Genomic DNA, 24,173 nt, shown 5'->3' with positions numbered 1-24,173 from the left:
TTTATCCTTCACCTATGGAACAAACTTCCACTATGTTAAGTAGGGTAGCACCCTTGCCACCTTGAAGGTAAACCTGGATAACTGGATATGTCTCATATTTTCTTCCAGTCTATATTGACTTGCCTTCCTCGAGGCTAAAGGGAAGTTTTGACTAAGTTGTTTTTGGCTAGGCTTGAAATGGTCTGCAGACTGATTGGCTACCACTTACCTATGAACCTATAAAACAATAAAGACTGTTACAAGCTTGGAAGTATGCCTTGATGTGATGGAAATCTGTGAATACCTTTATATATAAGTTAATTGATGTGTAGAAAAATATATGCATATACGTTATGTGTATATATTTGTGTGTGTGTGTGTGTGTGTGTGTGTATATATATATATATATATATATATATATATATATATATATATATATATATACACACACACACACACACACACACACACACACACATATATATATATATATATATATATATATATATATATATATATGGGTTTGTATCATATTATCAAGTTTTCAGAAACTCAAACTTCATATGACTGGGACCATATGTCTGAGCTTCCAAAAACTGGAAGGAAACTAAACAACAAAAATCTACGTTTTTGCAGTGGGCAAGCTCCCTGAATCCCTGTACACCCCTGCAAATTATATATACCACCTCCGAAATCACACTACAGTGGAAAAAAGAATAAATTCCCCAAAAAGCAATTCTTTGGAGATCGTGGTACACTGGGGTACACAGACTTTACCCTTTTCCTCACTGTAAATCATCTTGAAGTTGGTATATCTAATTTCCATGGGATGGGGGGGGCTTTCCCCCCTGCAAAACATAGATCTTTTGTTTTGTTTTCCTTGAGTTTTTGTAAACTTCAACATATGGTCTCTACCATATGAAGTTCAAGTTTACGAAAACAAGATAATATGATATAAATTTCTCTTTATATATTTTATGTATATATATATATATATATATATATATATATATATATATATTTTATTTTATATGTATTACATATATATATATATATATATATATATATATATATATATATATATATATATAGTGGGAAGCAAGTTTAAGATAATAATAGGGTGATAGTTCTTGTGAAGTGGGATAACATTAAGCAGTTTCCAATTGTCAAGTACTACACTTTCCAAAAATATTTATTTTAAAGCTGCATTGACATGGAATAAATGACACCATCCCAGTTGCGACTAAAAGGAAAGCTATATTGACCCACCCTACTAACTTACAAACTGAAAAGGTTACTATCATAACGTGCTCTATATGTGTATATTTAATTGCACTGAACTGGGTCCACAGCACTGAAAGAAAGCCCCTTGACCTCCCATAAAGTAAGCTATCTTCTAATAAAAAATTGGGTAACCCACAGTCACTAAAGAATACTATATCTAGTGGCTAAAATTACCTATTGTGCTTCCCCAAATGTTTTTATGCACTCTGCAGTATAAAGCTAAAACTAGGAGATAAGAAATTTAACAATTATACAACATAATACTTACCTTTGCAAGCTCAGGCTACAGGAATCTTGTGGTCTGGTTAAGCCTCGCTGTGCTCGGGCTCATTCCGCACCCGACCCAGCCCCCAAATTCCACCTGCCCCCAATAGTGTTAAATTTATAGTTCTATAGCCACCCCCCTTTATAACCAATCAAAAACAACCCCCAATTATTAACACTCCCTACCTGCTTGTAACTTCCTAGTCTTCTTAATAACTACTACTCTAAATACACTACCATCATGCCTCAGCTAGTCACAGTGTCATCACACAAGATATTTCTACTTTCTTCTCTGCTACTTATTCCATACCTCCTCACCATCTAGGAAAACCAGCACTACCTCGGATTCTACCATCCAAAATCCCAGCCTAACAACCCATCTACACCAAATAATATGAATCTCTTCACCATTCCCCTCATATCTTACCCCTCAACCCATGACTACCACCAAGCTATTAGATCCAGGTATATCAGCCCCAAAACCAAACATCATAAACGTATAAATAAAATCATGAAACTCATAGTTAGCTTACATTACAACCTCATAATGGATGGAGACCCACCCAAACCCTGGCCCATCCACATCCGCTGACTCCAGTTCCCACTCTAACATAACACTGACTAATGGGCCCCCAAACTCTTTCCTAGCCTGCCATCTAAACATCAGAAGCATAAATAATAAGATCCATAACCTGCATACCTGCACGCACTCGTAACCGTTTACTCCCCTGATATAGTTTGTCTTACAGAAACCTGGCTAAAACCGGTAACTAAGGGCAATGAGGTACTACCACCAGTGTATAGCATAATTAGATTAGGCCGTACTACTAGGAAGGGTGGAGGGGTAGCTATACTTTATTAATCTACATTAAATGTGTCCTTAGACTCCCTACAACCACCCCAGGTTAATAATGCCAAAATTATCATTACCAAACTACAGATTAACAAAAATAAATGTATAAAATTTGTCTGCATCTACATTCCCCCAGCTAATAATGCAAACACCCTCAAGGACATCCTCAATTGGTTATCCATTCACTACTCCCAAGAAACCATTGTGCTTGGAGATTTCAACATTGACTGGAACACCTGTTCCTCGGAATCTCCTACAACCCATGTAAACCTATGTGGATTTACACAAAAGATATCCACCCCCACCAGTATACTCAAACCCAATAAAAAAGAAAGTATCCTAGATTGGATACTTAACCACCCCCAGATGTACAAGTCAGGGACCCTCCCTGATGACCTAAGTGATCACTTTCTAACCTATATAATTAAGCACAAGGCAGATAACTCCCCATAGACCCACATATATAACCATCAGAAACAATAAAAACTTCAACCTCAATCATTTTAAAAATGAACTTAAAGCCTGTAATTGGTTTGTCTTAAAACAACTCTCCCTGGATGATGCGGTAACATACTTTAATACCAAATTCCTTGCCATCCTGGATTCTCATGTTCCTGCTCGCTCCAATAGAACCAAAACAAAAACTGCTCCATGGCTTTCAAAAGACATTAAGTCTAAAATCATGCTTAGAAATAAGGCTTGGAACACTTGGCGGGCCATAAAGGCCCCACCCAATTATCTTGGATACCGTCAGCTAAGGAATGACACAAAAAAGTCTATTCTACTAGATAAGAAAAACTTCTACTGCCATCTGAGCATATCTAAACACTCCTGTCTTGGTTTGTGATTTGTTGTGGAGTTGACAGAGCAGTTTTATCTGAATTTATATTGCATTTGTTATCACTATTTTTAACTGTTTGTAGGTAGGAAGAGACTGCTTATTAACAAGCTTTACTTTGATTCATATTTTTTTTGTTTTACCTTTAGTTTCACTGCTGGTTGTGAGAAAGGGATACGTTTTATACGGATTTGTGATTTGTTGTGGAGTTGACTGGTAAGAGAAGTTTTATTTATTTTTACTGTTAAAAGGAGGTGTGACTGCAAGCTATAGTGAGCAGAAGCTACTGCACGCCTTTGCGTGTGACATAAAGAAATTACAACTTCTGTCTGGCTGGTGGAACTTGTATGGTCAGAACAACTTTATTGTATTTTATTATTTAGTTGGATGCTATGCATATTTAATGGTAACAGCTGATAACACCGGTGATCTTTGTTCCTCATGCCAAAAGTTGGATGATTTGCTTATTGTTAGAAGCAAATCTCAACTTGATGATGATTGCACATGTGCAATTGGCATGGCTTGGAGAACTGTTGTATCATATATTGACTGGACTGATGAACTAAATAATGTTGGGCATAGAACAAATAGAACAGGTTTAGGAAATGATGCATCTATTTTCTGCAAAGAACATTCAACCCCTATGAAACATGATGATGCCCCTGAGAAATATGGAATTGTGGATGCAAGTACTCAGCAATCTGAGAATCCAAAGCACACCAAAAATAATCTTGTTACTGAATCAAGTTACCAGTGTAAAAAAGAGAAACTGTAGAAAAAAATCAAACACTGGTAACACACAGCCGATACGTGTACAGAAAAGTTTAGTAAGCACTTTCACAGAAAAAAAACGCTTCTTCAGACTACAAAAACAGACTCAAACATTTAAATAGCCAACCTAATGGAAACAACTTAGCTGGAACTAATCAATGTTAAGAGAACAACAATCACATTCAATTAACAATAAAAGCCATAATAAAAGCGCTTACTATTAAACTTTTCTGTACACGTATCGGCTGTGTGTCACCCACTGTTTGATTTTTTCTACAATCTGAGGATCCGGTTTGTTTACAAGGAAACAAAAAAAGAAAGCAAGGAAGAAGTTCTCAACAAATAACAAGGAAGAAAAAGAAACTGACTAATGACTGTAAAGTTAAGAGAATACGTAGTAAAAGGGGCGCTGCTTTGTTATGTAACACACAGGTTACAGGAAATGATAATGCTTTTCTATCAGAAAACCTTCAGTCTACAGAAAAAGGCGTCATTTTTCCAAAAGAAAAGATAGAAAGATGCAAGGGGCAGGTGAAAAGGAAGAAATCAAAACTGAACGTGGAAGGATTGAAGTACATTACTGTAAGAAAAAAGAAGAGAATGACAGATGTTGACCACATGGCTCAAGCTGTGGATTTACAATGCCAGCTGGATGAGAATTTAATACACAATGAAAACAGAGGGATTAATAAGACTAATAGTGATGAAGATCTAGCCTTTGTAACAATTGATAGAGCAGAAATGACTGTACTAGAAGCTGAAGATTCTTCAGAGATAGTCAGCAAAGATATTCTTGTAACTGGAGATTCAGTTATTAGAGGAACTGATACTTATTATCTGCAGAGATGATAATGAACATCGAGTAGTGTTATGCTTGCCAGGAGCAAAAATAGAAGATGTGAGACAAGCCTTGGAATGCATTAATGTAAGAAAGTACGGATCCATTTTTATTCATGTTGGTACAAATGATGTCACCAACAAAGATTCTCTGACTTTTAGTCAAAAACTGACAGCCCTCCTAGATAATATAGCCTGTACTGGTGTTAGGACATATTTTTCACAAATCACCTACAGAAAGGATAGTCAGGTCACTGTGAATGAAAATATTTTTTGGATAAACACCTACATGGAAAAAAATGTCCTGTTTTAAAAAATGGAAATGTGTAGAGCATCCAAGCCTTCTTTTGGAAACACGTGTTCAGACAGGATGGTGTGCATTTGTCTAGATCAAGGAAGTGAATTTTTGCAGCTGATATTGTGTAACACTAGGCAGGATTTTTGCCAGGTCAAAAATGTAACAGTTCACAGACAGCAACATTTGATGCATCTCTGATGGTTGTTAATGCTAGGAACATTAATAATAAAGTTTTTTTATTAGACAATTTGCTCCGTTCCCATAAGATTGATGTTGTTATTTGTGAAACATGGTTAAAGAACAATGACTGGAAACCAATTCTGACAGGGTATAAATGTTTTTACTGTAACAGACATTCTAACAAAAAATCAGGGAATGGTGTTATGATAGCTATTAAAGCTAGCTATGAGACCTGTGATTATTACATGTTCAATGATAACACCAGTGCTATTGACCATGTAACTGTGACAATAAAGATAATCGTGGAACATATAACAATTGTTGGAGTGTACAGACCGCCAAAGTCAAGTGCAGAAGACCTAGAGAAATTCATACATTTCTTACATGAAACACAGGAGGGAAGAATAATATTAGCTAGGGACTTAAATTTACCAGAAACAGACTGGAATAATATTGATTCAACAATGTTAGTCAAGAAATTATTCACAGAGTATATTCAGGAATAACAAATGCTTCAGATTGTAAAAAAAACCTACCAGGGGACAGAATATACTAGAAATTGTTTGTGTTACCAAAGAAATTACTGTAACTTTAAGTCAAGTTTTACCACCATTGACATGCAGTGATCATGGGGTTAAGGTTAATTTGTTGCTAGATAATTCTACCAAACTGAAATCTAAGCCAATGCACAGAAGGTTAATTACAGATTATAGGGAAGCATTGCAGATGGAATGTGGAAAGTTTTGAAAGAGAAATTGAGTGCAAAAAGTCAAAAAAATGCTTAACATCAGGATCTAAGCATAGGTTCATAGGTTAGTACTAGGCTAACTTCCCTTGCGGGCCATTTTAAGCCTAGCCAATTTCCCCATGACAGAATCAAACCCTGCACCTTGTGTTTCAAAGGTAAGCACCTTAACTATTATGCCAACCTCCACCCAACATCAGTGGGGTATATTTCCATAAGAACACGATACCTGATTAAGGTGAGAGGCTATGGAATGTATCATCATGGAACTTATAAACAATGACATTGGTAATCTCCAAACTCAGGACCCCACCCAGTTCGGATTTGCAAAAGACAGATTATGTCTCCTAAACCTGACAGACTTCTTTGAAGCAGTCACCAAAGCCATAGATGAGGGTAAGGTGGTTCACATAGCCTATCTAGATCTCGCCAAGGCTTTCGACACCATCCCCCACTCTGGAATTATAGATAAGCTCACTAAACTAGGTATAAATCCCTATGTCACAAGATGGGTTGCCAACTGGCTCACTGACAAAATCCACACTGTGAAAGTAGCAGACTTCAAATCTAACTTCAGACCAGTGACATGTGGAGTACCACAGGGTTCAGTCCTGGGTCCTCTCCTGTTTGGTATCTACTTCTCTGAAGTACAGGCTAACACAGAAGGTCTTTGGCTAACGAAGTTCGCAGATGACTGCAAACTAGGAACCATAATCAAAACTCCAAAAGATGTAGACATCCTACAAAAGGGCCTCGCTGAGACAGATGCCTGGTGTTAAAGCCATGGCCTCAAGCTCAATGCCAAAAGTGCATTGTCATCCCTTTTGGAAAAAACTCTGTACCCATGAACTACCACATAGGCGGAAGTCTACTTAACACCGAAAGTGTGATAAGAGACCTGGGGTCACAGGTGGACAGTATTCTCTCCTTTGATAATCACCACCACGGTAGTCAGGAAATCCTTCTACATGGCACACCTCATCACAAAAGGTTTCGCATCCAGGAAAAAAGTGGTCATTTTTCCCCTCTACTCATCACTCATTAGACCCATTATAGAGTACAATGCCGCTTTTGGTAAGTACCTCACAAAACATCTACAACAACTGGAAAGGCCACAGAAATACCTCACAAGGAGGATTACCGGCCTCAAACAGATGCCCTACTCAGACAGTTTCAAAAAACTGCAGCTTTACTCCGTTGCATATCGCCTACTCAGAGGCGATCTCTGCCTAACACACAAAGCTATGTCAAACCCAGAGCTTTTAGACATGCTCCACTTAAAGAAATCCCAATCCCTACGAACTACATGCTCTAGGGACCTAAACCTTGTCACCACAATAAACAGAACATGCTGGAGGGATAGATTCCTGTCCCAGAGACTTCCCATACTCTGGAACAAACTACTTCTCTATATTAAACAAAACTACTCATTAGCACTCTTCAAGAAAAATCTTGATGATTGGATGGGAGATAGGAAATTCACCCCGGGGATCACTTCTGTGGCTCTGCTCGGCAGTGGCACAGGAAAATCATTTTCTTGGGTGGCGAAAGCCAGGGTATCTTTTGGCTAGGCTTATATAGTCCCTAGGGCCAATAGCCTAGTACCTACCTATGAACCTATAAGATCAAGAACATTTATATAATGGTATTGAGCATAATAGGAAACCTTCTTATAGATGCACAAGATGTGGAAGGAGTAAAGATACACAAATTGATAAACTGTGTGCAGATTCTAAAATGTATTCTCAGACAACAGATTGCAGATATATTTACAAAATCTTATGCAAAACAGTTTGGCTCCACAAAAGGGGTGGTAAGTTGTCCTAGTGACAGCCAGGTAACCCCAGATACTGGAATCAAATTAGATTATATTGAAAAAGAACTATGCAAACTGGATCCAAACAAAGTGTAGGGAGGAGATGGAATAAGTAACAATGACCGGAGAACACTTCAGCAAGAACTTACACTACCATTATATCTATCATTGACTAAGTCATATAAATATGGGGAGATTCCTCAAGATTGGGGACATGCACTTATTAAACCTGTCTTTAAGGGAAAGGGGAGTAGAATAAACCCAAAATCATATAGACCCTTAAGTCTACTTTCATGTTGTGGAAAAATAATGGAGACAGCAATACTGGATAAGTTACTGTCAGAACTGAATAGGTTGGGACTTGAAACCATATATCAGCATGCATATTTTGAAAATAGATCTATTACCACATGTAGCATGATGTCCTATAACAATATATTAACAGCTATGAATGAAAAATTGTGATGTGATTTATATAGATTTAACTAAAGCATTTGACAGGGTCATACACAAAACACTGATCAATACATTGGTACAACTAGGTATTGATGTACTGTTGATAAGATGGATAGCTGCATTGCTTACAAATAGGACATGGCAAGTATCGCACACCAACTGGACAGGTGAAATCCTTGGTTACAGTCAAGGTGTCCCACAGGGCTCTGTCCTAGGCCCTTACTTGTTTAGATTGTATCTTTTAGACCTTACATTTTCATCTGAGATGTTGTACAGTCTATATGCTGATGACCTGAAATTGGGTAAACTGATTAAAAGTGTTACAGATAAGGCATGTCTGCAAAATAATTTGACTAAATTGACCATTTGGGCACAGGAGAATAATATGTTGATAAATACATCAAAAACTTAGCATATGAGATTTGGGAGACATAAACTGATAGGTTAATATTTAATACAGCACACAGTGATTGAAACTGTAGACTCATTTAAGGACCTGGGTATATGGGTAGATTCAGCTATGAGTTTTTCTAATCATATCAACCAATTGGCTAATGACAGTTATAGAACTATAGGTTGTATAAAAAGATTTATAAAGTCTAGGAAATCAAACATGATGAAGTCATTGTTTGCTAGTTATATTAGTCCCAAACTTGAGTATGGAATAACAATATGGAAACCCTATAGGAAAACAAACATGAATAAACTGGAAAGAGTACAGTGGAAGTATACTAAGGGCATCCATGGATGTGAAGATCTAAGTTATTGTGAAAGACTAAAATATCTGAACTTGTACAGTGTCTCTTACAGATATTTAAGAGGAGATCTTATTCAGGTATAAAGGGAATTTAGGGACAATTACCTCTGGGAATGTTTGGGGTTATCATAAAGTGCTAGAGAATCATCAGATAACCTATGTAGAAGATTCTACAGGAAGGAGAAGTGTACTAAATGGTTCTCTGACAGATTAGCTGATACTTGGAACAGACTACCAAATTACATTAAAGCAAGTACTAGTTTAGATATTTTTAAGAACAGCCTGGACATTTATTATGGAAACAAGTGTTTTGGTATATTGGCAAGCTAGAAGGGCTTTAATGCCTGCACTTGAAACATTTGTATGTATGTATTTATGTATCTTCAACAGAAACATCAAATCAAACCTCAAAAGTTTTGGGCAGGAATAAACAAGCTTCTTTACCCAGGTCATACCTCCACTCCAACCCCCTCAGCTTCCAACCACAAATCCCCAGAGGAAATTGCAAATGCCTTCAATAGTTTCTTCACAGAAACCATACAATCCTTAGCTAGCCAACTAATTCCCAGCTGTTCTAATTCAAATGCTGATATACCCAGTACCCAACTCTCCTCCTGCTTTCAGCCTGTCTCCATATCACATATTAGAGCCCTAATTAAAAAATTAAAACCAACCACCCTAGCTGCTGATCGCCTCCCTGCAGAGTATTTGCAAAAAGCTGCTGATGCCATAGCATACCCCATTTCCATCTTAATCAACAGAGCCATATCTGAAGCTATCACCCCCTCCATCTGGAAAATATCTTGTTATACCTCTCCTTAAAGGAGGTAGCTCCATTGAACTGTCAGACTTCAGACCCATAGCTATTCTGTCACCACCGGCAAAAATTATGAAGTGTGTCCACAAACAGCTAATGCTTCATCTTACATAGAATAAGTGGTTAGCTAATTCTTAGCACAGCTTTACGCCTTAATATAGCACCACCTCAGCCCTGCTATCTTTCTTTAATGCCATAAACTATAACTGTAACAATAACAAATTATCCACAGCCCTCTTTCTTGATCTATCCAAGGTCTATGATATGGTTAACCACCAATTACTCATCCATGCCCTGAAGGCAATCTCCCTAAATAGCCACTCCCTCCAATGTTTCCAATCTTACCTGTGTGGTAGACAACAGGCCATCCTATGGCAAGACGCACTATCAACCCACCTCCCTATCACCCTAGGTGTCCCCCAGGGCTTCATACTTGGTCCCTTTCTTTTCTCTGTTTTTATTAATGACCTTCATACAGTCATCCCAAATGCTACCTGCATTCAATATGCAGATGACTCCACCTTAATTTGCTTAGCAACCTCACTACAAATCTAATGACATTAACCCAGAATACCTTCAAACAGTTAAAAATTGGCTCTCTAACCATCAATTGATCCTAAACCTTAACAAAACAAAGCTGCTTTTTTTACCCCTCCCTGTAGGTCCTGCTCGCTATCCTTTGCCATAAAATCTAATAATGACATCATTATCTCCAGCACCCAAACCAAACTCTTAGGCATTATAGTTGACAACAACCTCAAATATGACATGCATGTCAATCAGACTATTAAAACCATTAATAAAAATATTGGCTCCCTATATAAGATTAAAACTTTCCTTACTCCACGTGCCAGAACTGCTATTGCCCACTCCCACCTATTCTCAATTCTTCTCTATACCTCCCCTTTAAACACCAACCTGAACAAATCCGCTCTTAAACACTCCAGCTGTTATAACCACATTGCTAGATTTGCAACTGACATGGCTTACAGGACTCACCACTGTCATAACCTAAATCTCCTAGGGTGGCTAGAATTGCCCAGCCTACTTCAGTACATCCAGCTCATAGTGGCCCACAAAGTTCTCTACCATCCTGATAATCCACCTGCACTTAAAATCATCATTGGCCCCTATAGTATCCTGAGGCCACTTCACTCATCTAATAGACTGCTTGTTCAAACATACAAAAACAACAACTCAGCTAGGGATTCTCTGTTTGCCAACTCTTTTGTCAAAACTTGGAACTCGCTTCCTGCAGATCTTAACCTAGAACCCTCCCTAACTAAACCTCAAGGAATATTTCAAAACACACTGGTTATGTCCGTGTTCTAATCCAGATGAGATCCTCCACTAGTATTTGAATGCTATGATATTACTGCTGTACTTTATATGTTATGTTATTATTATTGATATTTTGAATAAATTATTATATTATCTTGATTTATCAGGTACCGTAAACTGTGGCAACATGTAATTTTTGTGACCTTGCTGTCTGTTATTACCTTGGAGCTTTTCTCCCTGGGCCTCCGCTGAAAATGGACATGTATCCAGTCGGACTATCCCAGTCAACAAATGTAAAATAAATAAATAAATGATATAATCCACTATGTATTAAAGGACAGACATAAGGAGGAAGGCTGATATTAGAGGGAGAGCCATATTGCTTACATTTTTGAGTTGTATCCAATGGTCATAACATTTACTTTAATGAGTAAAAATGGTGTGCTGCTAGGATCTGGGATTTTTGCAGTCTATAGATAATATTAGGCACATCTTTAATCAAATCATACAGAAAGAATCTGTAAATGTTGAGAAATAAGTTTTGACTCTTTGGCTGCATCACACTGAGTTGATACTTGAGATGGATTTTTTGGTTGATTGCTTATCTTGTCAAAAAGTTTACTGACACCTTTACAAAGAGAAGATGAACTATTCGAATAATTCTCTTCTGGGTTATTTCATAGTATTCTTTTTTTTCACTTTCCTAATCACAATCTAACATTTGTTGCTGATAGATTGGTCAGTATCTAAAGTTTTGAACATTTATCAGGCTTTATCATGACAGACATTATACTTCAAGGTAAGTTTTCACTTTTAAGCTGAACTTACCTACTGGTTGAGGGCAGACAATAAGATATTCCTTCAAGTCAAGTTCCAAGGGATTATTTATTATTAAAATATTAAATGATAAAGAACTACTCAACATTCAGCAAGATTCAGTCAATGAAATTAGTACTGTAGTAGTAAAGAAGCTTGGATTTTTATATTTCTACACAATGCAAGTGGATGGATAGTCTACGAGAAATTTGAAAATATGCCACAGTTTTTTTTTTTCAAGAATTCCTATTAAGTTCTAGTCCAGAATATGCTTGTTACAAGTATTATTGTCTACTCTAGCAATTTGATGAATAACGTGGGTGAAACAAACTTAACAGTTTTCTGTTAATAAAACTGCTTCAGTCACGCCCCTTGTTAATGGACTGGTCCTGACATGTATTAAAATTACAAAGTCTGAAACAGCTTACTTGCCGAACTGCCAAGCAACTAAGCAGCAGTGGGGACTTGCAGGCCAGGCCTGGTTTAATATATGAGCAAACAGCTTTACAGAATTTGCTTTTGCCACCTCAGCAATGTTTATTATTGATAATGGACTAAAAATGATGTATCAGTCGCTAGGTACTTTCTAGGCTACTGATCTATGAAGATCTTTAGATGCCTACTGATACAAACATGTATAAACATTGTCACTCTACCATCCTTTTGTTCTGTTGCTAATAAAAGTTGATAAGAGTTAGATACATAATGTTTCATCCCTGTTTCAGTGACAGTCTTGACACGTGGATTAACATAGATATCCAGGCCTGGAATTTAGTTATTTTGTTACAATGTCTTCTAGCATTTTGATGGGCAAGTATCGTACCTTTGTGAATTTGCACAACACAACTGTAGTTAATGGACAGTTGGCTCTGTTACATTGTGGTTTAGCACTATTACTGCTGTTAGCAACAGACATTGTACATGAAATTATGGAAAATGGTTTGTAACTTGCATAATTTGTGGACCTAAGGTAGCCTTTGTGACTGTAAACCACATCTTACTTGCAACAAAACTCAGAGGTTGCAACTTCAGTGATGGTGCATGTAGCTGGATAAAGAGTAACTGAAAAAATAATACCGTCAAAGTGGGAATGAAGTGAGATGCTCAGAGCTTAGCAGTTGCCAGTTTTTTTTTTTTTTTTTTTTTTTTACCTGATCTGGACATGAAGTAGGACCACCATCTTTGGGAAGGTCCATAACTGTAATTCTGCATTCAGGAGAACTTTGACTTCTAGCCCAGTGCAGGAGTGTTTTCTACAATAGCTGAGTGGCATATACATTTGAAATCAAATGCCATTATTGGTAGCTGGCATAGCATGCACTGCACGATGATGGAGCATAGTAAGAATGCAAAAAAAATATTTCTAATTCCTGCAGGTTTATGGCTGTGATGCCTTATCTCTCACATATTCTGCTGGTCCCAGTGGACAGGAAATCCAGGACAGACTATAGAAATAAACAATGATACTTGACTGATGAATTATTACGGTTATAGGATTTCTTGCAGACACATCAGTATTAACATTTGTAATGTTTTACTGTGACTTATAACAAATTGAAAACATTAACTCCTCAATTATATTATGAACCATATTTCAGTATGGACAATTTATTTCTTTTTTGTAACATCTTTTTTATTGATCACAAAATATAAAGTATTAGACAACAGTAATATGTAAATAAAATTTAAAAACTAATATTAACATATAAAATGTTTACAATCTACAGATGCTTTACCGATTTGAGGGGAATGTTCAATGCTTCATATGCTTTCTTTGGAAAATTGTTTCTAAACACTGAAATATAGACTCACTTTTAAAATGCTACAAATGGCTGACACTTACATAATGTTAACAGCTTATATATACATATATAGAAAACCTACTGATCTCTGAGGCTACTGTAATCAATAGACATTTTAACTTTATAACTGAAACAGACAATATATTTATTAAAAATGTATACAATATGTGATGAATGCATGTGTCATTATTGATTGGTAACACTGATGTTGACAGTCACAGTATAAACAAAGTCAAGAAAAAGCAGAAAATGTTATTCTTGGTAAGAGACTACAATAGTTAGCTTACAAATGTGCTTATCTGATAAACTTTTCAAGTTGTTTTCAGTGAACCTTTCTGATCTTCGGGAAACAGTTCCAGTCAGAGGACTGCAATGCATTCGACTTGGCAGAAAGTTGGTGCTAAGTTTGTAATTGTTTGTATCTGTGGTCTGCGACAAGGTTCCACACTTCAACAGGGCAAAAAAACACCTATAAAACTAAAGAAACATTACTTAAGCCATAAGTAGTATTTTAAAGTGCTGAAAATTAATATGTTTCTGAAAACATCTTGAGACAGATTCAGAAATCAGTTACCATTTATTTGTTCATAATTGTACATCATGTAAACTGTACAAATAACATTTCAAACTGAGAATTTTCTTCAAAATAACATTACTGTTTACCATATACTGTCACAATGCACCCAGCATTTGCATCAAAAAATAGGTCACACAAGCTTTCATATGAATAAAAGTGCACTGAATCTTTTGAAACAACATTCATAGTCATAAATATATCTTGAATACTTACATCTGAGAGCTATATATTAGAGTCAGTCTTATAAAACCTCATAGAAAATATTATACTCTGCAATTTTTATTTTTTTATTATGTGACATGACCCAAAAACATGACAATTTGTTTCTGAACTAACAGTATCAATTAGTTGAATTCATCCTTTGCCAAAGCCTTCACCTGTTTGAATACTGGAATGACAATTAAAACACTATCTTCTGTACTAAATACATAAACTCTAATATTATTGTTAATAGCAATTACTCTATACTTCCTCTGTCTGTTTCATGTATTTCAACAAACTGGCTTTTGGGTTGCCACTGTCTCTTTTTCTGTGCCGCATGCTTTAATACTTGTTGGTAAGGAGTGCTCTCTGGTTCCTAAGTAGTTTCTTTTACAATGTATATCTTTCTTGTACGTATGACATATAGTAACTCAAATTACATAAATCCAGTTGAAGACTAAGGTAATCCTTTAATAAGGTTTAAAAAATCATACTAGGTTAGCTGCTCTTGTAAGACATTTTAAGTCTAGTCAATTTCCTCATCAAAGCTGAGACTCAGACCCTTGCCTTAACTATTATACCAACCCCAACCCTAAATTCATATTATAGCAATAACCCATGCCTGGGTGTGGGTAATGCTGGATTTACCCATGGTTGGTGTGGTTTGGTCATGAGGGCGAAGCCTGAGTGGCCAAACAAAGACAACCATGGGTAAATCCAGCATTACCCACACCCAGAAGTGGGTTATTGCTCTTATACAATGACATTATTTAAGAAAAAAAAAATTACTTTTCTTAAATAATGGCATTGTATAATGCCTCCTTGCTGCCCTTCCGCAGCTGTCTGGTATTCTGTGGCAGTTCTGATTTACTGCACATGCGTATGCTTACGCAGTACATCAGAGCTGTGGGTGGAAGCAACAGAGAAAGCAAGATCTCTGTTGCTTTTTACAAACTGTCTCGCTATGTTAAAGGAGTTTAACATAGCGAGACAGCTTTTAAAAAGCAACAGAGATAGGAAGATCTCTGTTCCATTTTTTAAAGTTGTCTCGCTATGTTAAACTCGTTTAACATAGCGAGACAAAGCAATGGAGATCTTGCGTTCTCCGTTGCTGTACAAAAAAAAGAGTTATACTAATGGAAAAAGTCCAGGCGACCGGACCTTTTTCCATTACTATAACTCTGATTTACAATGTGCACGCTGACCAATCAGCGTGCATGTTTTGGAATATTAATGGGGGGGGTTGTTGTATAACGTCTAATAATGCACAGTAGCTAGACATTGCTTATATAAGTACTAGGCTAGCTGTCCTTATAGGCTATTGTACACCTGGCTAGTTTCCCCTTAGTGAGAATCAAGTCATGTACCTTTTCACTGTGATGTAAAGATCTTGACCATTATGCCAACATTCAAATTAGAAAGCACAAGGTAGAACAACAAGGTAATCAATTCTTCACATCCTTGTTAATAACAGTATACACCATATTCTTATATTTACTTATGTATTGCTTTTGTTGACTGGGAAAATCTGACTTGGTGGAAAACCCCCTTTCAGCGGAGGCCCAGGGAGAAAAGCACCACAATATACAGAAGGAAAGTAACATACATGCATACATACATAGTATACTGAATATTGAGAAAAAAAACAATAACTGAGTAAACAAAAACATTGACAAGATACATATGAATAGTCAACACACAAACATAGAATAATCATGATTCAGTTAATGCAGTTGTGTAAGGAAATCATTCAAAGGCAGATCAGAATGAGTGCACAGACAAGCAAAGTTTAGACCCATGATGTTTTATAATAGTAAGAGTGGCTTGAACTTTCACAACAATGTAAAGTTGAAGAGAGTACGGAAAAGTGTTTGTCTCCAAGTAGACATCATAGCAAATGATGAAATGAAAGATTACTAGCCAACTGGTCATTCTAGAGCAGGACTGGATAGAGTGGATAAAGGTAGCTTAGGGGGATTAGTTAGGTGTGATGCATGACCAAAACCATATAACCTGTAGGGGTTGTTTCAATAGGAGTTTGAAGAATTTCAAGTGGCTGAGTAAGAGAGGAATCCCAAACTTTAGACGTGAAATGAATGCAGTGAGGTAAAGCAAGAATTTGTCAGAACAGCAGAGTCCTAGATAGGATGTAAGGCTGGATAATAAAATATTTTAGTGCTGAACATTTTGAGACTGCGAACACTTTTTAGTTGTGTGGACATTAGACAGTAAAGCAATTGTAACAATGTATCTGCTTTTGTACAATGCAGTTATGGGACCTATAAAACATATTGACTGTGAATGTTGTAGCATTTTTCTAACATTGTTATTTGAATAGCTTGCAGGTCAACAAGTATATGAACAGCATATAAAAGAGCAGGTAACAGCAGAGCAGAGTTGAGGCAATAGTTTGTCTAGCCTGGTCAGTCTGGTAAAGTTTAACTTGATAAAAAAAAAAAAGTCTTTCAGCTTTTCCCAGTTAGTATAGGGTGGCATGTTTTTGTGTATTTAGCTGATAGTTTGCCTTATGTGGTAGTCAGATTTCATGGCATAATCTTTGTTAACACCTAAGAGTTTGGTTTAAGTTACAAGTTCAGTTTTGGTTTGGTTTAGTCTGTAGAAATAATGGTGAAGAGAGGGTTGTCAGAGTATTTAGGAGTGAAAAGAATAAGTTTTAATAGTAACTGAGAACTATGAAACCATGTTACCATTTAATTGAAGGGATCCAGTATTTGGGATTGAAGCAGTAGGTTTTGGCAGTGCAGATGAGTGTGGAATCACAAGCATACTAAAGAATGGTAACATGTTGAGTTATGAAAATCATTTATGACTAAATCGACCAACAAGTAACCAGTGATGGATCCTGGAGGTACCCCTGTGTGCACTGAAAGAAATGGAGAAGTGTCATTCTACTAATTTACAGCTTGAAGTCTGTTGCTGAGGTAGCTGTTCAACTAGAGGACAGAGTAGATTTGAAGTCCTAGGAAGGATAGTTTGTACAGCATTTTTTGGTGAAACACAATATCAAAAGCTTTTGATAAATCAAGGAAAAGTGCTACTATGTTTGCTACATTCCAGTTGCTGCTGATGGTGGTAACAAAGCAGAGTAGGGCTGTTACAGTGAAGTGGTGTAGCTGAATGCCATGCTGTCTGGGGCTGACGTAGTAGCAACTTTAGGTAGCTGGGATTTGACACATTTTTCTAAGACTTGGTATAGTATGGACAAAATGGCTATAGGTCAGTAATTGCAGATACCAGGACAGGAGCCACCTGTGTGTAGGAAAAGAATACAAGTTTTCTTGCAGATTTTATGAAACTGGCTTTCTGTGATGGGTCTGTTCATTAGTATGCAGACTGGGAATGCTAAGGTGCCGCATGCAAGTTTAATATACTATATACCCCAGTGCTCTTGACCCAGAAGGCTGCTTCGTAAAAGTGGTGCTATCCCCTCCACATGCTTCTCCTTACCTGAAAGGCCTGCAACACCAGAAGGACACCATCATGCTGAAGACTTTAATTAGGGAATTATACTGTCCTATCCCTCCATACTTGAAAATCAACAAAGGTTAATATCTGTACTTATTTTTATTAAGATACTATTAAAGTTAACCAGCCCTGGGTCCACAGCACTGTGTGGCATCCCTTAATTTCAGTAGTGGTCACCCTATCCTCCTACAGCTGGTTTCAGTCTAATATACAGTTGCCTACCAAAAAAATTAACCAGGAGCCTACAAACAGGTTTTTGCTTATCCATTCCTTACCTTAAGCTGGTGTGGTCAAAACAAATATTTTAAATGCTGGTACTTATAGGCTGTATGAATATTGTAGCTCGGTTTAGCCCTGCTCCGCTCACCCTGTGGGCTCATTCCACGCCCTGCTCTGCCCCCTATTACCACATGCCCCCAGTACAGTCACATTTATACTACCATAGCCACTCCCTCCCTTTTTTCCTCCCAAACAGCTGCTCACATATCACCAAGGAATTCTCTCCTCCTTAACTTAATTTCTCCTTTCCTTCAAATCTTATCCTGGTAAATTATGTGCCCTAAAATGACTAAGTCCCCTGCTATGTTAGCATAAACAAACGCACCACTATTATCCCTGCTACCACTGATTCTTACTTTTTATTTCCCCACCGCCTACGAAAGCCAATACTATCTTGGATTCTACTTCCCAAAACGTCAAACTACCACCCCAGAATTCTCAAATAGAACACCCCTTTTTATTACCCCCTCTACATCTACGCTTTTGCCACCTCTAACCTATCGCCCTGTTAAAGTAGTAAATTCCAATCACAGGGGCAAACACTATCTGAAACTTATAAATACATTTTTAAAGCTAATAATTAGACTACTCTATGACCTCATAGTAGATGGGAACATCCCAACCCTGGCTCATCTTCACCTGAGAGAAATAGCTCATATGCCACCAGCCCCACTAATAAACTACTCCTTAGCAGATCCACTAACTCTCTCATGGCTTTCCACCTAAATATTAGAAGAATAAGCAATAAAGTTAATAACATGCATGCCCTTCTAGCAGTCCACTCCCCGATATAATGTGTCTCACAGAAACCTGGCTAAAACCTTCTATTGATGATGAGATATTACCACCAGGATAGAACATGCACCAATTAGACCGCACTGCAAAGAAGGGAGGTGGGATAGCAGTTCTTTACAAAAACACATTGCATGTTAACAGAGACTCCATACAAATGCCCCTATTTAATAATGCAGAAATCCTCACTACTAAACAACAGATTAATACAAACAAATACATAAATATTATCTGTGTCGACATTCCCCCAGGCAATAATATAAGCACTCTAGAAGATATTCTCCATTGGATATCCATTACCAACCCCCAAGAAACCATCATTCTTGGAGACTAACAGACTGGCACACTTACTCAGCCAACCCCCTGTCACTCATATAAATCTATTTGGGTTCACACAAATAATAACTACTCCCACTAGGATTAATAAACCCACTAACAGAGAAAGTAACATGGATTGGATACTTATTAACAGTCACCCCCATTTGTATAAACTGGGCACACTTCCTGATGACTTCAGTGATCACTCTCTAACATACGTTATTAAGCATAAGGCAGAGAACCCCCACCAATCCACATACAAAACTATTAGAAATAAAACATTCAACCCTATCAACTTCCAAAATGAACTTACCTCACTCAACTGGTCAATCCTAAAACATCTGCCACTAGAAGAGGCTGTAGAACTTTAATGCCAAATTCTTGACCATCTTTGACTCACACGCTCCTGCTTGTACCATTAGAACTAAATCTAATACTGCGCTCTGGCTTACTAAGGAAATCAAGTCAAAAATCAAACTTAGAAATAAAGCCTGGCACAACTGGCGTGCAACCAAAGCCCCCTCTGACCACCTGAGTTACCAACAGCTTAAAAATGACACAAAAAAATCCATTCTACTTGACAAAAAAACTACTACCATAACCTCCTACAGAAAAAAACAAAAAAATCCCCAAAAGTTCTGGGCAGGCATAAACTGAATTCTTCATCCAGGACAATCCATCACTCCAACCCCATCAAATTCCACCCATAAATCCCCAGAGAACATTGCTAATGCCTTTAATATTTTTTTCACTTAAACAATCCAGTCCCTAGCCAACCACCTTGCTACCACAGGCTCTAACACTACTTAATCCACCCTGCTATCTATCTCTTTCAACTTTCAACCAGTTTCTACTGACCTTATCCAATCCCTAATCAAAAAATTAAAACCAACCGCCCTATCTGCCGACCTCCTCCCAGCAGAGTACTTACAAAAAGCTGCAGATGCCATATCATACCCCATTGCCATCCTGATCAATAAGACCCTAACGGAGGGTGCTATCCCATCCATCTGAAAAGTATCCCATGTTATCCCACTCCACACAAAGGTGGTGTTCAACACAGCTATCCATAACCAAAGTTCTGGTGTCAGTGTGTAAAAAAACACTTGGAAATGAAAAATACTCCAGCTGTAGCCAAAGACCAGACTCTCCGGGTGTAAAACCCAAGTTTTATTCCACTAATTAAAATTCAAAGTCACACAATGCAGGTAAAAAGGAACTTGTAAGATAAAATATAGTCAAAACACAATCCAGTCAAGCACTTTCGTCAATAAGACTTCATCAGAACTGTGGGTAAATGCAAGCATATGGCTTAAGAAAGAACCCTCCCCCAATCAAAACTTCCAATTAATTAATAAAACAGTTAGCAACACTGTACCAAACCAAGAGAATAAGTTAAAGGCCAATGCTGTAATCCAAGTAAACATTAATTTATAAAAAGAAAAAACTTTTTTTTTAAAAAATTAGTTCTTTAAAAGAGAAAAAATAATCTTCTTCTTGGGCAGACCTGTTGTTTTTTTTTTTTTAATTAGTTCTTTAAAAGAGAAAAAATAATCTCCTTCTTGGGCAGACCTGTTTTATAGTCGTGTGGCCCTGAACTTTAATTCCGGCTTAATTGAAATGTTGTCATTAATACCTGGGGTAACGGTGGCATTCAAATGTAATTGCCACCTCATTTCAGCCCTATCTATTCTATTTTTCCAGTCACCTCCCCCCCCCAGGGACCTTAGCCACCACTTCCAATAAACCAAATAGAAAGGTATGGTCAGAATTCAATTTAGTGTGTCGGTATAGTACATTGTTGTCATCCTCTTTCTTAATGCTATAAATGTGCTCATAGATCCTTCTTCTGAACCTCCTCTCAGTTTTTGCCAATATAAAAATCATGGCAGTCCTGACAGACAGCAATATATACTACTCCTGTAGTACCACAGAAACCCATGGCTAACCTTACCTCATACCCATTAATACCAACTTGTATGGTAGGAGTTGTAATGATAAATTTACAGTAGTCACAGGCTCCACATTTAGTGGTCCCCTTAGGAGTCTTTAATTCCTGCTCTATGGGATGTTCTAACAAAATTTTAAATTGTTGTTGGTCCTATAAGAAAAAGTAGACCCATTACCAACAATCCTCAGGAGTTCATCATTTCCTTTAAAGCATACCCAGTTTTTCTTAAGAATTTCCTTAATTTTGTCACTAGTTTCCCAATAAGTTAATACCATGGAATAGATGAAACCATTCCTCTGTAAGTGGGGATCTAAAACTTCTTTGTTCTGGGTTACCCCCAGCAATGGTTTATATCTTAAACTCCATTCGCCAATCACTTGGTCACAAATGGGTAAAACAAACTCCGATGGATATCCCCTTACTACAAATAAATTCACCAGGGTACCCATCTCAACCTTCCAACTTCAAGATCAGAACACATTCTTGCTATATGGACCATCTGATCCTTTACTATGTTTCTTTTCACATGTAAAGGATGACTACTTTGAAACTCCGGGTAGTCATTTGAAAAAGTGGGTTTTCGATAGACTCGGGATTTGAAACATTGTTTAAACTTGTCTTTCCAAAGAAACACATCCAGGTAGCATATTTTATCATTACCAAAATTAACTGTGAATTTAAAATAATCACATATACTATTCACATAGTCTATAAACTCCCCATGCTTTTTCCCTTCTTTCCAAAGGATATAAATATCATCCAAATATCTTAAGTAAACAGTCCAAGAGTCCACAAATGGACTGTGTATGATATGTTCCTTTTCCCAATGGTACATAACTAAGTTGGCAAATAATGGGGCACAACTAGTGCCCATTGCCACTCCGTTAGTCTGACGAAAATCAATAACTAAAGAATTTATTCTCTAAAACTATTTCCATTGACACCATAATAAAATTCACTATGGCATTTCTGAAGGTGTTTTTTTCCACCAACACCTCATGGAAAAATTCTAGCCCAATTTCGTGGGGTATGGAGGTTAATAGGTCAACCACGTCAATAGTTGAATAACTAGAACTCTCACTGTAATAGTCCTTTTGAATCCGACTCAAAAAGTCCCAAGGGAATTTCTCACCATCCAGTCTATGAAAACACTAATGAATAGGTTATACTATTGTGACTCGCAATAATAAGCCAGTAAGGGGGGTCAGAAACATTTTTGTGTGTTTTCAGAATCCCAAATAAGACAGGGATGGTTGGGTTGTCATTCAAAAATTGGTATGTTTCTTCACTGATTACCCTTTGAAACAGGGAGTTCTCGAAAACTAATTTAATTTTCCTGTAGGAAATATTTATTTCATTCCTAGAAACATTCATATTTCCTCTTCATTCTGTAACATACCAAAAATCTTATTATTGCAGTCTTCTATGTTTACTATGGCCAACCCACCCCCCTTATTAGTTTTCATAAACCTCAAGGTGGGATTACTTCTAAGTTCTTTTAATAAATCATTTTCCTTCTTGGTCAAATTGAACTGCCTAGGTCTATAATGGTCCAACAGTTCATGCATCTCCTGTGAGCATACCTTATCAAAAGTACACAGCTATCCAACTATAGGCCCATCACAATTCTTTCATCACTAGCCAAAATAATGTAGAAGTGCACCCTTAAGCAACTTATGCACTATTTCACCCAGAACAATTTGCTGATCAACTCCCAGCATGGCTTTAGGCCTTATCACAGCACCTCCTCCACCCTCCTCTCCTTTACCAATGTTATTCACCAAAATGGGAACAATAGCGGGCTACTCTCAGCCCTCTTTCTAGACCTCCCAAAGGCCTTTGATATAGTCAACCACCAATTACTTATCCACTCACTGAAAACCATTTCTCTGGATAATCATGTTACTCACTGGATCCTATCCTATCTGAGTGGTAGACAACAGGCTGTACTATGGCAGGGCAAACTATCCACCCTGTTACCTCTCTCCCTTGGAGTCTCTTAGGGCATTATCTTAGGTCCCCTACTCATTTCTATCTTCATCAACAACCTTCACTCTGCCATCCCTGAAGCAACCTGTATCCAATACACAGATGATTCAACCCTGATCTGTACTGCTTCCTTAACCCAGAATACATTTAACACAGTTGAAAACTGGGTCTCTAATCACTGCCTACTCCTGAATACCAACAAAACTAAATTACTACTCTTCACCCCAAATAGTAGGTCCACCCAACTCCCCTGCTCCATAACATCCAACAATGGTTCCTCTGTTACCCCTGACATCCATACTAAGCTCTTAAGGGTAATGGTTGATAATCTCAAATTTGATTTGCATGTCAATAAAACTATCAAAACCATTAATAAGAAGCTTGGGTCACTATATAGAAATAAACCCTTCCTAACACCTGTTAACTAGGACCACAATCACCCAATCTCATCTACTCTCTACCCTTCTCTATGCTTCCCCCATTCTCTCCAACTTGAATAAAACTGAACTAAGCAAACTCTCTCACGCTATAACCATATTGCCAGATTCGTCACCAGCTCCACATATAGGACCCATCACTGTCATAACCGTAAACACCTAGGGTGTCTTGAATTGCCCAGCTTAATTCAGTTTAACCAGCTCATTGTAGCACACACAATTCTCAATAAACCAGAAAATACTCCTGCACTTAAAAATATCATAAAACCATATAATAATCCCAGGCCACTTCGGTCATCCAACAAATTATTGGTCCATACACACAAAGCTACTAACTCAGCTGGAGACT

At 37.4% G+C, this 24,173-nt stretch overlaps 1 protein-coding gene across 2 annotated transcripts in view; it reads right to left on the bottom strand.

The window, feature by feature from the left end:
• Positions 1-13,591: 13,591 nt before the first annotated feature.
• The window catches only part of LOC122796652 (pinopsin-like), a 930,108-nt gene continuing 919,526 nt past the window's right edge, over positions 13,592-24,173 (bottom strand). For both annotated transcript variants that reach the window (XM_044065298.1, XM_044065299.1), the window contains exon 4: positions 13,592-14,271. In XM_044065298.1, coding sequence (XP_043921233.1) covers positions 14,047-14,271 — 225 coding nt within the window. In that variant the 3' untranslated portion in view covers positions 13,592-14,046. The remainder of the gene's footprint in view (positions 14,272-24,173) is intronic.

The sequence above is a fragment of the Protopterus annectens genome, chromosome 3.part0 (genome assembly GCF_019279795.1).
Source record: "Protopterus annectens isolate FY-2018-M chromosome 3.part0, PAN1.0, whole genome shotgun sequence".
NCBI classification, from domain to species: domain Eukaryota; kingdom Metazoa; phylum Chordata; order Ceratodontiformes; family Protopteridae; genus Protopterus; species Protopterus annectens.
Note: the sequence above shows the minus strand (reverse complement) of the source record. Positions and strands in the feature narration are given on the sequence as shown.